The 15704-nt window shown below is 56.4% G+C and overlaps 4 protein-coding genes across 4 annotated transcripts; 2 read left to right on the forward strand and 2 right to left on the reverse strand.

The window, feature by feature from the left end:
• Nucleotides 1-1518: 1518 nt before the first annotated feature.
• Nucleotides 1519-2689, reverse strand: INS49_014967 (uncharacterized protein; the record flags this gene model as incomplete). The annotated part of the gene is made up of 2 exons (XM_043175654.1): nucleotides 1519-2335; nucleotides 2391-2689. The coding sequence occupies 2 exons, from the start codon at nucleotides 2687-2689 to the stop codon at nucleotides 1519-1521; spliced, it is 1116 nt and encodes a 371-aa protein (XP_043020611.1).
• A 2325-nt stretch (nucleotides 2690-5014) lies between these two features.
• On the forward strand, nucleotides 5015-6548 carry INS49_014968 (uncharacterized protein; the record flags this gene model as incomplete). Its single annotated transcript, XM_043175655.1, has 3 exons — nucleotides 5015-5141; nucleotides 5217-6199; nucleotides 6261-6548. The coding sequence occupies 3 exons, from the start codon at nucleotides 5015-5017 to the stop codon at nucleotides 6546-6548; spliced, it is 1398 nt and encodes a 465-aa protein (XP_043020612.1).
• A 1224-nt stretch (nucleotides 6549-7772) lies between these two features.
• Nucleotides 7773-11062, forward strand: INS49_014969 (uncharacterized protein; the record flags this gene model as incomplete). Its single annotated transcript, XM_043175656.1, has 4 exons — nucleotides 7773-8091; nucleotides 8147-8867; nucleotides 9867-9971; nucleotides 10231-11062. The coding sequence occupies 4 exons, from the start codon at nucleotides 7773-7775 to the stop codon at nucleotides 11060-11062; spliced, it is 1977 nt and encodes a 658-aa protein (XP_043020613.1).
• A 358-nt stretch (nucleotides 11063-11420) lies between these two features.
• INS49_014970 (uncharacterized protein) lies at nucleotides 11421-13933 on the reverse strand (the record flags this gene model as incomplete). Its single annotated transcript, XM_043175657.1, has 2 exons — nucleotides 11421-12346; nucleotides 12403-13933. The coding sequence occupies 2 exons, from the start codon at nucleotides 13931-13933 to the stop codon at nucleotides 11421-11423; spliced, it is 2457 nt and encodes an 818-aa protein (XP_043020614.1).
• Nucleotides 13934-15704: the final 1771 nt, after the last annotated feature.

Consider the following 15704-nt stretch of genomic DNA (forward strand, 5'->3'; position numbering starts at 1 on the left):
AGATGTGGCTTCTAGTTGAAGGTCAGGGTTTGTTTGACTCCGGTTTCTGCTTGCATTTGGTGCAAAGATTATCCAAGGCAGAGCAACGGAGATTGTCAAATGTTGGTGAGGTTGGATGCAGCATTTTCAAAACTCAGCCACTACTGTCTCTGTGGTCAAAGAAGTGTGTGAGTGAACATGAGCTAAGGTGAGCTATTTCAAGCCGCGGTGCTTAGACTCTGGCGAACACCTTAGTTCGTTTGGTCAACCTGAACTGGCTCCACTATGTATTTTTGTAGTGGGTCACAAGATAGGACTTGGTGCCTCAAAAGCACAGAGGATTTAGGCTGGAAGAATGTTGGGCCTTGCTAGAGCCACATCAAAGTGCTCATTTTGTGCTCTGCAGACCGTTGTGAAGACCTCCAGATGTCATGCAATCTCTCCTCCTGTAACCAACAAAACCGTTTTCAAGAGTCGTGGGTCCTATGAAGAGAATAGCAGTATGAAGCATCATTTAAAAGAGGTATCAGGGCGCTCGGTGAGCCTGCATTTGTTATTGTGCATGCTGTGTAGGAAGAGTTTTGGGCGTGGTTCATTTGTGCAACTCTTCAACAGAAGCAGCGGCAGTAATTTCAGCCTTTTGTGGACTTTTAATAGCTTCAAAAACGCCTGTATACCCGGTAAGCCTCTTGGACGTGACCCTAGGCTGCATGGTAGGCACATGCTGCCTGGGCAGCTTCTCTTGTCGATGCCTCATCATAGGTCACGCAGTCATTTCCTCTTAGTAGACCACAATGATAGGGCAGCAGAGTCACTTAGCCGTGCTCAGATCAGATGTGGCGCAGCCAGTATCGCGGAAGGAAAATGAGGCAGGGGCAGATCAGAGTTTGAGTCCGACTCTCTGGCCAGTCAATCCTGTCGTTCTTTTCAGTGTCTCTTTGAAGACTTTCTGAGGTCGTTGCTCACAACTTCTATCAAGAAACCTTCATCTACATATCCTGTTCATTGAGCCTAAACAACATGGCACAGCATAGGAGACAGCAGGCTTGAGAGCAGGTGCTTTTGCATGAAGTTCATGAGCATCTATCTATCTTCTCAGCGACTGCTGGTTCCATAGAGAGAGGCTCGAATCGTCAATTCATTAATGAGCATCTATCAGATCCTCATGCGTTGTCACGCGATGCCCTTGGTTTTAGGGAATCAACGCAAACATCCCAGAGCCAAGCGTCCAAAGGAGAGGTCGTCCCAATTAAGGCTGTGCTCTGGTAAACCGCCGTATGGAATGCCCTTCGGCGGAGGGGAAAATCATCAGAGGCTGTCCCACCGCCCAAGGCTGGCTTGACAGCACTCTGCTGCCGTTGATGGCCAGTGAGTGACACGGGAACCATCTGGCTGTCAAAAGGAAACCGTTCCGTATCGACGGCCAGAAGCTGTCGCTCGCCTTTCCCATCCTCATTACTCGTCCAGATTCCCAGAACTTCAAAGCAGACAAATCAAATTTCATCATCGCGCAATCATTTCCGCACTCGCAATTGGAATCTAGTGGCCGTCACGCCGCTCCTTCTCCACCATTTCGTCCTTGGCGCTCGGAAGCTCAACAGGCTCAGAGCTAGCCGGGAAGACCTTCATCTGCTGCGGAACGATGCTACTACTCGCCACTCGCTGCGTGCCATAGTAGCCGTAGGTCTGCTGCTGCTGTCGCAGGAGCTCCGACATGTCCTCGACGCTGGAGATCGAGTCGTGGCGTTCCTGGCCTTCCTGGAGTTCCTCGCGCTTCTGTCGCCTGAGCTTGAGCAGGTGGTCCACTGAGACGATCAAGATACACAGTATCGTCAGGGATCCGAAGACGGATCCAAGAATGATCGCAGTCTTGTTGGACTCAGGGTGGCCTTCAGATAAGGGCTGGGTGCTGAAGGGCGCAGTCGGAATGGGGGAGGCCGTGGTCGAGTCCTCAGTGATCGTGACATACACAGTCTGCTGCCCAGGCACTGGAGCAGGTGCATTTTCGGGCGACAGTGTGATCTCCGGCTCATCGGGCTCACCATTGTGACCTTTGCTGAGCCTCGCTGTGAACGTGACAACCTCCTCCGGATGCGGGGAAGGGGCCAAAGACGGAGGCAGAATGGTTGGATCTGACGCGCCGGTCATTGCGGGCTGCGCTGTATCAACTGGAGCCGGAACTGAATATGGGACCGGCGAGTACTCGTGCATCCCCACGGAAACAAAAGGCGCCACGTTCGTGCCGGTCAAGGTGGAGGGAAGCGCATTGAATTTCATCGTTTTGCCGCCGTATGTGTAGCGAGAGTATGTTGAACCTACGCCCTCACGGTCAAGAGAGCATTGAGAGGGAGGTGAACTTTATGACAGGTTAGCTTGTCTTGTGGCAACTCTCCTTGTGAGTCTGAACTTACCAGGTGAGTGTGTAATTGTTCGGAGCGGCATCGGTGACCATGCAGCCTGAGGCGCAGTGGTCATGATCGACGCACGTAGGTGTGGCTTTGGTGAAAGTCGCTGGCAGGTGACCGGCGACGCTGTGAGTGCCCTCATTACTCACTCCCTCCACAGCATCCACGATTTGGGACAAGTTGCCCATGTATTGGCGCTGGCTGAGGGCGGGGAGCTCAATGGGCTTCGCGACTACCGAGAACCATGCCAAGCTGACGCAGATAACGAGGCAGAGGATCCTGTGGAATGGTGTGGGTGGGGCCATCTTGATGGTGGGAAGAGAGAGAAACCGGGCTCGGAAGGGAGTTGCGAATCGGGAAGGGTCCTAAGCGATTTGCCAGGTTGCAAGTGACAGCCAAGGACTACTCTTTGTCTGCCTTGTCGGTCACTTGAAGCTCGACATGAGAGAATGTCAAGCGACGGTTGAAGCGACGCGTCGAGGGGATAAAAGAGGACGAGGCTGACAGGTGTAATTAGCAGAAATCAACATGAACAGTCACGCATGGAAGCTCACCACAGATGGCGGGGTTGGAACAGCTGTGTGTGGTTTCTAGAATAACCAGACACTTTGGGACGCGTGATTGCTCAGTGCTTTGCCGCATGTAGGTCAAAATGCTTCGTGGCGGCCAGAGCTGTGATGATGGCTGACGCGCATGTGTGGTTGCCAGGGCCAGTATTCCTCGGAAGGAAGTTACGATCGGGGTGTCTGAACTGAGCAACCACCCGTCAGGTATTGACAGTCCTTCGTGGGAGGTGCGGAATCTACTTTCGCCGATACTCTGGTGGGTTGTTAAGTCAGGAGGAAATTCGTCTCATGTACAATGAGCTTCCAAAGAAAGGTTGTAGCCCGGTGGATCTGAAAGCCTTCTGCATACAATTTACACACAGCAAGTTTTCACAGACCGGTTGTGTTGGGAATGAGAGTAAAAGAAAGTGACCGCCAAGGTCTAGAGTTTGACAAGAAGCTCAAATGCCGTAGTTAAGTCACCTGCAGACACGTCCGCCAACTTTCTTATCATTCTGCTGGCTGTTGATGTCGTATGGAACCCGCTCTTCCTTACTTCAGCCTCAAGAGATGCGGACCTTGAGGTATCTCCAGGCTCATTCGTAACGTGGCGTCTCTTGATAAAGAAGTTGTAGGGAGCATGGGTCGTGGCAAAAGACCACAGTGAGCAAATGAAATAGCAAATCAAACTCCGTTGGGTCAAAACCAGTCAGAAGCTCCAGGCGCAGAGCCGGTAGCACTGTCTGTTCTTGACTTGGTTTGATTGTGCTTGAACTCGAGAGGCATGGTCGTGCCTACAAGGTACGTCGCTCCGTTATCACACGGGTACATATAAGATGTTGAGGGAAGAAGAAAAGGATTCCAGGCACATAACCAGGAAAGAAGTCTGTGCCGCAAAATGGCTCACATATCCCAGAGATGCTTGGACCCTTGATTCCCGATGAATTAATTGTCTTTGGGCCTGACGAAGGAAATGAAGCTCGTTGAATTTCTCACAGCCCACACCGCGAACAGTGGAAGTTGGCTACCCTATGTTCCAAGATGGACAATGACCCTGGTAACAGAAGTGTTGCCCAAAGGCTGCATAAAGTGCAACCTTAAGCAACACAAAAGTGGTGACACCGTGGCTAGCATGCAGGGGGTTACCAGAATATTTCGTTCGACACCCCGTGCCCCAGTGCCTGAAGACGGTCGGATCGGGATGCATCTTGAACGTGTGTCTTAGCCGCGGTCTTGGGCTTCCGTTGAGTCGTAGTGACTACACAGCGTTGTCTGGTTTGCTCGTGTTTGCAATGCTTCAACTTCGAAGCGGCCCCGCGTTAGGCCACCACGACTCCCAGCTTCGGTGCCGCCAAACATACGGCAGAGCAGCGACTTGTTGGAGTAAACGTCGTGAACGAAAGCACCACGAGACACCGGTATCTTCTGACCAAACGGCATGTCGCAGATGCTCGTAGCCGTTGTCGACAGCAGGCAACCCTGTGCCAACTGCAACGTGAGCAAGAAGCCTGGACGGCTTGTTCCTCAGGCCCTACGGCAGATATGCGCCGTCACTTGTTCAACGGACCCACAGCGGGGCATAGGCGGCAAACAAGCGCTGTCTGGTAGTCGGCTCACTGTACTACGCAGTAGACCGGATGAATGGTGACCGAGTAGATAAATGTAGCGCATCTCTTGGGACACCTACTTACGTGATACCTAGGTATGGAGTTCGGTGTTGATCGCCATAAAAAGGGGGATCTTGGGATTGGTCACGCAGCCGGTTTAGAGTGGATGAGACCCACCGGAATGACTGGTCAGATGGCACACTCACAGACCCCAAGTCATTCATTGAATCCTCGTGGGACTTGGAGTGGGCATGGATGGGATGGGGCCAGTACTCCTGCGGCGCAGTGAGCAACCAACATGCGTGCGTGGTGGGATTGTCCTGAAAGGCCACTGCCATCCCAATCTGCGTCCGCTCACGGTGCTTCCAGTCGTTCTCCTGCCGACAAAAGGTGAAGTTGGATCTCGTCTCTTCTTTCTTCAGCCCGGCAGCTTTGCAGTTTCACAGCAACGATCTTGAGTCGCCCCGTTCTTGGCAAAATGCGTCTCAGACTGATTGTTGGCAGGCAGGTCGCGATACTGTCGCTCCTCGTCGTGTTGGCGCTCTGGTATCGTGATACATTGTCAGAGAGGTTTGAGCCGGTACAGAGGCTCTTTCCTGCCTCAGGTGAGTCGACCCGTCGTTGTCCAGCATGCCCGGCTGCTGTTCCACAATGTTGACTGACTCAGTCGAATGGACAAGGCGAGGGCGCGCATACTCCAGCCAACGTGTCGCCTCCTGCAGCACCTTCGCAGCAGGCCTCTCTGGAGACGCCAGAAAAGGAAGTGACACCCATTGAGAACGGCGGTCTGGAAGGTGGGCGTGTAGAAGACGTTGAGGTCGCGACTTCCAAGACATTGCAGAACGTGGACGACTTCGTCCGGGCCATTTTTGATCCTGCCGATGCGACCTTTGAGCGGCTCGAGTGCCCTGCGCCGCCGCCCGCAGTCTTGGCACGCTATGAAACACTGAGGTCTCCAGCCGCCACGCCTCGCAACGCGCCTCGCAACACGCCTCGCAGGATCTTCAAATATTACTTCGCCCTGGATCTGACCCAGGTCGTTGATCTTTTGCCCCGACTCATCGGAAGTATCGTCGAGGCAATTCGCTTCCTCGGACCCGAGAACTGCGTGCTCTCGATCGTCGAGGGCAACAGTGATGATGGCACCACCCTGGTCTTGGATGCGATCCGCCCGGAGCTCGACGCCCTAGGCATTGGCCGCTACTTCTTCGAAACCAGCAGCATCAACCCCAAGGAGGGCGAGAACCAACGTGTTACCAGTTTGGCCAAGCTGAGAAACCTTGCGTTACAGCCCATGCTGGACAACACCCGCTACTACTCGGAGGACACAACCGTCATCTTTCTTAACGATGTCGCCATCTGCATGGAGGACATCCTCGAGCTAGCCTATCAGCGAAACCACCTGAGCGCTGATATGACCTGTGCCATGGACTGGACTTATGTCGGACGACACCCTGCCTTCTACGACGTCTGGGTTTCGAGGACGATGACGGGCGAATCCTTCTTCAGGATCCCCGAGGAGAGGAGTTGGGACGAGGCTTGGAATCTCTTCTGGAACGATCATGAGACAAAGAGTCGGTACACCCACCTTCCATTCCAGGTCTTCAGCTGTTGGAACGGCGCGGTCGCCTTCTCGGCGGATCCTATTCTGTACGGAGACGTGGTGTTCAGAAGCAACAACCCAGGAGAGTGTTGTCAAGGAGAGCCGGAGCTATTCTGCAAAGACCTCTGGTACAAAGGGCTGGGGCAAGATCGCCGTCGTGCCCAGTGTCAACCTCGAGTACTCGGATGATCAGGGCAAGGCGCTCAAAGCCCTGAAAGGGTACACCTCGAAATGGGTCGGGCCGGAACAAGACAAGAAGTCCAAAATAGAGTGGCAGCAGGATCCGCCGGAACAGGTGAAATGTATGGAGGTCATGGAAAAGCCAGAGTGGCGGCCCTGGGACGAGACTCTGGTCACGTCGTGGTCGCGGAAAGCCAGGAGATCGAACCGCACGCACTGGAGACGCTGAGATCGAAACGGACAGAGAACCGGAGGCGCCACGCAGCTGTGACACACTTACTTTTTCCACTTGCACAGCCAGTGAGCGGTTCCCAACATCCACAGGGTGTTGTTGACGATGCATCCGGCCGAATACAGACATGTCGCCGGGGCTGCGGCGCCCGGCTGCCAACCACGTGCGTGCAGGCTGCCAGACGCGATGTGGACTTCCGGAAAATCACACCTGTGACGGGGTGCTTCATATGGAATGGAGTCAATTACACTCGGCGTTCACACCACTTTCGAGGGTGTTGTCGAAGGGTCTTGATGACCAGGACCTAACAAAACGGGGCCGGCGCGTTATGCGAAAGACTGGGCAAGGCCACCCCCTGTCAGTTGGGCAGCCCTGCGCGAGTCTTCAGCCTAGGCAAAAGACCACCAACGGGTTGGGCAACAACAACTGAACGATAGGGCAGCCATTAACGAGAGCCTGATATCATTTGGAATCGCCGTCACTTCCTCGGATTGGAAGGTCACCTGAGCTTTTTAAGCCAATAGTTGGGACCAGCACCCGGCGCCCGGGTGCGTGGCGAGGCGTTTCCAAGAGACGTGCAGCACAAAGTGCACCATCTCAGCCTTTAATATCCGGCCTTGGAAAATCATTTGTCGGGGTGCTGTTAGGCGCAACTTAAAGTGCTGTCGCCAGGAGCTGGCTTTGACAAGCAAGTGCCAGCGAGGTGACAGCTCGGAATAGCAGAATACGCAACACAGCGCAGCGCAGCGCAGCTCATGGCTGCCAGCACCCCTCGACGGCTCATGGGCGCACGCGCTCCCAGCGCACCGACGGGCCTCATCTGCCGTCGGCAGAGGGTAGCGAGGGCGTGAGGCACTTTCCAGAAGCCGTGTGCCTGTCACACCACTGCGCGACATTTGACAGTCTGCGGCGTTACTGACTGCGTCACGCTCGCCCTGAGGATCCACAGGGCCGGTAAGCTTTCCTTGGGCACCCACTTCCCGTTGCGGGCAACCAGGGAATGGCCCTGGTGACCAGCGCCTGCAACATGCTCGGCGTGTCAAACACCAGATCCCGCCCCGTGTGCCTCTCTCTCCGTTCCAATTCATAAACGTCGGCTTCCCCCCTGGCTCTCTCCCTCGGACCTGTCGCAGTTATGGGTCCTTTCCCCACGCTTTATCGTCATTGGTCCTGAATCATGCTTGCGCTCCCCTCGTCTGTGCGATAGGACTTGATAGCAATATGTCATCGTACTACACCGAAAAGCACCACCACTCAAGGAGACGTGAACTTCCCGTCGCGGGGACAGTGCTGCGCCGAGTTGAAGTGAGGAGGCCATCACTGGAGAAGTCTCCACCACCGGCTCCTGCGCCTCCCTCAGTCAAGGAACCCACCAAGGAACCTCCCAAGGAGCCAAAGAAAGAGGAGCCCAAGGAGGAATCCAAGGAACCCTCCAAAGAGAAAGAAGCGGCATCGCCGCCAGCTCCGGAGTGGTCCAAGTGGGAACCGATCGAGGGGGCAGGATGGGACGGCCACTGGAGGGCAAAGGCCACTGAGGATGGTGAGTGGCATCTCTACGTCAAGGAGAAAGACGCACGCCGCTGACTGAAGTCTAGGTGGATGGGTCTATCAGTTCACAAAGGAATTCAAAACAATCTGGGAGCAAAAGCCCGTTGAGGCCGCTCCTTCAGCCAAGTCGTCGCCGGCGTCGGCGTCGGCGTCGGCAGCCGCCTCGGCACCCCCAGCTGGTGAGCCAGTGCGATTTGAAGAGACCGCTGCTCCTGCTACTGCTGCTACTACTGCGATTCAACCCCTCGAGCAGCCGCCACCGTCTGCCAACTATGAAACGGCTGGTAGCGGTTGCGCCTGCGCGTTATGTTACTACGATGCTGCTGCTGCTGCTGCTGCTGCTGCTTCTGCTGCTGCTTTGAGTTCGCTGCAAGGTGACGTTGCCGCCCTAACACTCAGTGGGAATAGAGACGCCAGCCACCTCCACCAGTACGAATACACACAAGCAACAACAGCAACAGAAATCCCTCCCAGCGCCGCCGAGCAAGGCCTCGTCGCCGCCGGCCAAGCAAGCTACCCAACCGCCGCCGTCAACCCATCACAAGAAGTCTCCCACCGTCACAGTCCAGGCGCTGCCTCCGCCGCCCGCTCCAGAGGAAGCAAAAAAAGTAGTCGCCACTACTCTCACTCTACCCACAAATCCGCCCATCACCGTGCCCATGGTCCCGACAAGGCCGCTCATAATCCGAAGGAAATTGGCGATGTCGTAAGCGCCGAGAAGGAGAAGAAGTACGACCCGAAGAGAATCGTGGACAACTGGGTTTGGGAGTGGGGCTATGGCGCTTGAGTATGTGTTGTTGGGATTGCACGGGTGAGCAACGGATGGGCAACGGATGGGCTCGTTCCCGTCGGCTGAGGGGGTGAGTCCGGATGATATGTGAGATGTGAGCAGGCGCGCAATGCCCTGCTTGGCTCAGAATTCCAAGCCGATTGTACTATTCCGCCCTCAAGATTTGGGGGATTTCGTCTCTGCATGATTCCAGTCCGGTCAAACAGATCGCCCTCGTTTAGTAATTTCGTTTGGATACCCGTGACCGCTATTTTGCAACCTGATCACGATACACATTCTTGATCATACCCGCAGCACACGGTCCCCTTTGTGTAACAACCTCGTCAAGCTGTGCCGGCCTCTACCAACTTTCTTTGTTTACATTGCCCAACGGGGTCGCATGTCATATCTCTAGCCGCACAATCATCCTGGCCAAGCTCCATTCCGTTCAACTGTCCCGGCGGATTTCCCGTCTCCCACGCGGCAGAGCCAGCCCCCGGGGCACAAAAGTCCGCCAGACCGACTGAATTCCTTTTCAGCACGCGGCTTCGTGGCCGACGAACATGCTTTACCAGCCTCCTCGGCACCTCAAATAGAACCGCAATGCAGGATGGCCGAGGACGACAATGGTCTCGGTGGCTTTCTGCTTCCTTCTCTTCACCAAAGATTCGTGGCCAAGTCATTGATTCTCCGATGTTGTGTCTCCACGAGCCAGATAGATTTCTGCTTTGCTTGATTTACTTCTTGATAGCATCTTGGCAGGAAAATGGCGATGTATCATCGGTACACGAATGTCGCACCCTACTCCCCTCTTGCAGAGTCCCCTCTCTCGGCCTCGACCGTTTCCAATCCCGCCGGTGGCCCTAAGCATGTCGGACGCCAAGTTCGGGAGGACAAGTTGTCCGAGACAACGTCCGTGAGCGACACAGTGAGCTTCAACCGTGCTTCTGAGGCTATCACCATCAAAGATCACGCTCCAGCCCCCACCCTCGGCCCAGTCCCGGCCATAGCTGGGGCGGGAATTGGATCAAGCTGGGCTTCCTCAAGAACAAGATTCGAATCTTCTCCAGTGGTATTCGCTCTGGGTACCTCGCCCCCCTCGAGTCCCCTGGACAGCGAAGTTACATCTTCTCAGCGGTTGACAGAAACAACCGCAGTGCCCTTCTCCATGGACCATGCGAGCACCGGGAGCAACATTCTCACATCTTATTCCTATGCTACCTCAGAGTCGCTACCAACGCACACTGCAACAGCATTCCCAGTCCACATTGAGTCAGCTCGAACGACTGGAATAATCATAGGCAGTGTTCTGGGTGGTTTAGCCGTGCTCCTGATGATCAGCTTCTACATAACTTGGCGCAGGCGACGCGGGATCCAGGGAGACCAGGCCGACAGAGAAAAAGAACCAGCCCAGCAGCGATCCAATGAAGCTACGGGCGGAACAGGTAACACCACTGAGGAGCGGAAGCACTCAACAGAGAGCCCTGCGACCCTGCCATTACAAGGTGTCGCCCTACCAAGGACCCTCCGGTCGGAGCCCATCATTGTCGACACGATATCGCCCATGAACCTCATCCTGCCGCACCTGAGCCGCTGGACCTCGGAGAAGGCTGACATCCCCTCGCCACCCGGCCACCCCGCCGTCGACATCCCGCCGCACCTGCGCCACCACCCTCTCCTCACCAGCACACATTTTGACCACGACGACGAGGATGACGAGGACGTCCGCCACCCGGGTGGCGACGTATCCCCCTGCTCCTCTCCCTCTCCCTCCCCCTCCCCCTCGCCCAGGCCTCCTGGGCTCCCGGCCCCGGCCCCGGCCGAGAACACGGACTTCAGCGGCTTCCTCTTCTTCGACAGCCCGTCCTCGCGGTCGAGCACAAGGCGGCCCTCGACGCGCGACAGCTCGGCGCCCCGCACGGCCCTGAGCATGCCGCCGCCCCACCGGCCGCCGCCGCGCCGCCGGCACACGAGGGCCGGCGGGCAGGGTCGTATTGGTGGTGATGATGGTGCTGCGAGGTCGAATAGGGTCTCGGGGTCCTCTCTGTCTGGTGGTGGTTTTGATGATGGCGGCGGTGGTGGTGGTGAGGCGAACTCTGCGAGGCCGCCATCGCCGCCTCCACCGCTGCCTGTGAGGGACGCCGCGAGGAGTAAGAGCTTGCATAATTCTGAGCGCCCGGCGGTTTGGATCTGATGGCTCTGTTGGGTCGAGGGGTTTCAAGGGAGGCCGTCTTGTATGGGGCCATGATGTCTAGTGAGCAGTTCCTTGGCCTGGCTGCTGGTGATGGAGGCTGTGGCCATAGGCATGTCAATCTCTGATGATGCCCTCCTTCTTTAGAGACGACGAACACAGCTTGACGGTTTCAGTAACCTTGAAGATCTCGCACACCTCATGCATCTTGTCATGGTGACTTGACTAAATCCTTGACATTTCTTATTCTATGGAAACCCTGGGTATCATCTATCAATCGTTACGCTGAATTCACATAAACATTGCCTGGAGGTGGTGTCCGGTCCATATTCCCGCTCCAGAACAATCGCCCGGATGAAACTCATTGTTCTGCAGGTCGTGCCGGTAGGGGTTTATCAGCCGCTCGCCACATCCGCCTCGTGATGAGCCCTCGACCCCCAACTGCAATGGCCTCGAGCGAGATCACCGCCGGGAGCACAGCGCCTCGCGACTCGGACGACGCCGCATGAGATATTGCCATCTCGTGTGCATCATCACGCCCACCTGCAATTCCGGCCTCCCCGCCAGCCGCCCGCACCGTGTGCTCGTCGGCAGGTGGCGAGTATGACGGCACGGGGTGGTCATGCGCTGCCGCGTCCCGCGCCGCCGACGCTGCGCCGGGCTGGTGTACCCTCCGCTCCTCCCGGGTACTCGGCTCCTCGCCCCGCGGCGCATACGGCGGCGGCATCGTCGCCAACTCGATGTCGTGATGCCCCGTCAGGGCGGTCGCGCCGACCAGGCCGTCGACCTGGTCCAGCTGCTTCACGGCTCGTGGGTTCAGCCGGGCCGTGCCCAGCGTCCCCGTCTCGCGGGGGACCAGGAACACGTCCAGCGCCGAGAGCTGGGCGCCGACACGCGCCATTGCCAGGGCATCGAGGGTCAGGGTCCAAACACGGCGGCTGTAGATGTAGACGAGGAGGATGACGATACAGACAACCTGCAGAGCGATGAGGATAGATACGGTGACGATTGCAGCCGTGCTGAGCACGGGTACAACCATCAGCTCGTCGCTCTCTTCTGTAGTGCGTTTGTAATCCTGTGCGCGCCAATCGCCACGGTCCTTCATCCGAGTTAACAAGGCGTTGTTCGCGTAGAATGTTGCTGTGTTGAGTGTTGCCCTTGCTAGCTTGCGGGTGGAGAATGACCGGAAGAAGTCCCGGGCGAGCCATGAAAATAGTCTTGAAGGCGTGTACCAGTCCTCAAGCGTTGTCCCCGTATGTGGCCCCTGTACACGCACCGGTAGTGTCCCTGCCGAAGACGTCAATGTTTCCAAGGGGCCGCATTTGACAGAGCATCGTCAGAACACCATTCGTTGTTGCGTTGGCGGGGCTCCAAGTCCGCAGTTACGAGGTTGAACGTGTCGAGCCAGCTATCGTTCCCGAACATTGCCATTGTTGCCGTCTTCAGGGGCCCGATATAATCACTGGTTGGGCTGTCTCTTGACGAGATGTCAGACCTGCTGCTCAAGTCTTTGCCGCGAGGAATGTCGAAGCCCGAGGGCATCTCGTCCAGGAAGCGGGTCGGCACGCCTTTAGTCCTAGCGCTCCCTATCTCAAAGAAGCTCATCATAAAGTCGGCCTGACAATGGAGGTAAAGCCCGTCGTCGGTTCCTGCATACCCGCAGTCCTCCGACCAGCTTGGGCAATCCCATGTTGATCCGTTGTCTGAGAGGCCGATGTAGAGGTGTTCGGTGAAGTTGATTGGCTTCCATGGGAATGCGTCGGCAGTCTCCCAGGGACTTCTTTCGAGCGGAGGATAACATATATCGACAACTACCTCGCCTTCGATGGCCAGATTCGTGTTCCAGCCCCGCGCCGCAGTGGGCAGCGCCCCGGTATCTGTAGATCGGAGGCACTGTTCCTCAACTTCTTGAGCAGAAATTGGCTCGCATCTTGTGCCGCTCTTCAAGCCGAGGGTATAAGCTCCGAACTCGTTCTTGTAGTAAGATCCTATCGACGAACCGGCTCTCAAGGTCGAGGCATGCATCAAAGCTGAGCCGTTCGTGCTGTAGTTCCGCTCGTATGCGGCTTGATTAGGCCACTCCCAGAAGTTGCCGAGTCTGCTCTGCCCCAGGTCGTACGGGCCATATGTGAAACCGCAAGTGCCATCCGACGTCGTCTTGTCGTTGCACACTGGCCACAGATTTGGCTCGATGCCCCCAACAGTTGTCCGTAGGCTTTTGCGTGTCTCGGTGATCACTTTGTCCTGATCTTGCTCAGATGCTGTCTTGGCCGCAAGCGGGCTGGGGGTATAACCTAGTGCACCGTAATCCAACGCTTTTTCATGGTGCTCCGGGAAGTTGGACATCACAAGTACGTTGTCGTAGGCCACAAGACCCGGTCGGACAAGCGGCAGTGAAAGTGCGATGAAAAGCACCAAGAAGCCAAGCCTGAGGAGTGCCGATGACCCGACGGGCGACAGGACCTTGAAGAAGTTGTACCAGTCGCGGTCAGCAAGTGCGAAGAGCTGGCGTACGCTGAGGGTCTGGCCTGGCTTACGGCGCTGCGAGAAGACAACAGCGGCGCGGGCCAGCAGGGCGCTCAAGATGGGCAGCGAGAGGACAGCCGCGAGCGAGTTGAGGACGTTGATGGCGATGACCCATCCGTGCTGCACGTAGTATTCATAGCCCCTTTCGTAGATATGGACAATGAACGATGGCTGGTCTGCGATCTTGCAGGTCAAGACCCACGGCACAACCAGCAGGGCGACGTAGAAGACGGCGAGTATGAGAGGAAGGCGTGACTGCGACAGCAGAATTCGGTTCGCCTCGGCCTGCGCCAGAGCCTCTTCGCGACGCTGCTGCCCAGGCGGTGGTTGTGGGCGAATGGCGGTCATGTTGTTCGCGACCCGGTCGGGCCTCGTCAACAATTCACTGGTCAGGAGGGATGATAACACACGATCAAAAGCACGGAGCCCAGGGACCGGGCTCGTGGGACTTGGTGGTCTCCCATTTTCATTTTGAATAGTCTAGCCTTTCTTTCTTTTTCTGATGTGAAGCCTCGGCATGCTGTAGCCGAGTTGAGGAATCCGCGATGGAAGCTTGGCTGTCCAGATGAGGTGTGGTGGGCAGCGTCACTATGTTGCTTGAAGTAGCCGTGCTGGCCGTGCTGGCCGTGCTGGCCGTGCTGGGCCTATGGCAGTTCGGGCTGGCGACCCAGGATGGCCCACATTAGGCAGCTCTGAACAGGCCTGACAGGAAAAGAGGATCAATTGGCCCTCCAGTGAGTCAGCAGGCTCTGAACCGCCCACCTTGTCGCCCAATTTACCAGTGCGTGGGAAGCTTGATGCCGCCTCCTTGCATCCTTCTACCAGCCTCTGCTGCAGCGTTTGGGAGCACAGCCTGCCAATGCCAAGCCTGCATCCAGAGGGAGGCGAAGCAGGGCGATAAGAGAGCCTGACCCTTCGCATCACGGAATCATAGAATGGAACACGGGCCGACAAATCGGAGACCATCACATGCCTCTCTAACCGACAACCAACCGCCACTTTACCCACGACACCATCGACAACGACCTTGTGCACCTTGTGCAACAACAGAAATTATTGTCGGGCAAGACAAAAATAATCGAAAACGGCTACTAGAACCACTCGAATAAGTCTCATATTCGAGTCTCGTGTTCTTGCACGCAGCCGTTATCACGAATCTGGAATCAGCCGCCCCCGAAGCAGACGCACGCCTCGGTGGGGTTTTTCCAGGACAGATTCGAACACGATGCGACCACCCAGGCAGCTAGCTGTTCACCAGAGCCGAAGCCGAAGTAAATGCTGAAGCTGGACTTGGACTTGGAGGGCAGGACCAATTCAGCTGTCGAGAAGTGCCATGACTTGGGGCTGCACTGCACACCAGTCAACAAGGCACAGGCAGGAGCTGGCAATCTAAACATACCCTCTTGGCTTTTGCGAGTGGTCCTTTTGGTGATGTTTCTGCAGTATATGTTGACCTGGACGGTGCATCGGTGTCTGTCAGCTGCGCCCTCGCCCACTACAGTGGTTAAATCCTTAGCCGCACCGAGAAAAGGAGAGGCAACGCGTCACATGTTAGAGAGCTGGCGTCCCTCTGGACCCCTTGATCAATTCTCGCCGGGAAAATCCAGTCTGGGCGGATTCAGAACCCCCTCGCCCACTTCCCGACCGGGTGGAACAGTGTAAGACCATTGGTCAGGCTCAGCCTTACAGGCTCCCCATCCCCCAAACGGCGCTACCCTGAGCTTCGACGGTGACGTCCACAGGTGAGAACTCGCAAGCACGTCCTTGCCGTGCCCATGACAGATCTGGGCCTGGACCAGATCTGTATGTATTTGGGTTTGCACAGAATACTCATCATTTCAGAAGCCTGGGAATTCCGATGGATTAATTAGAGCAAGGGTGTGCACTCCCGGGCTGCTGCCAATGGATGTTGGCCATGCCTCATGTCACTCACCAAGATGCCATCCAAGCCTGCCACAACTTGTCACCCGGGAAATTGAGTCAGTACGTCAATCCGCAAGCTTCCGGCGCCCTCGCCGTCGGGGTATCGGATCGGTGGGTGGACCACCAAGATCGATCTCTCCATGCCTGCGCAGACCGGGCCCCCACCAGCGAGCACCTCGGCCATGGAAGACGTGGC

This window comes from Diaporthe citri (assembly GCF_014595645.1).
Source record: "Diaporthe citri strain NFHF-8-4 chromosome Unknown scaffold_8, whole genome shotgun sequence".
Taxonomy (NCBI): Eukaryota; Fungi; Ascomycota; class Sordariomycetes; order Diaporthales; family Diaporthaceae; genus Diaporthe; species Diaporthe citri.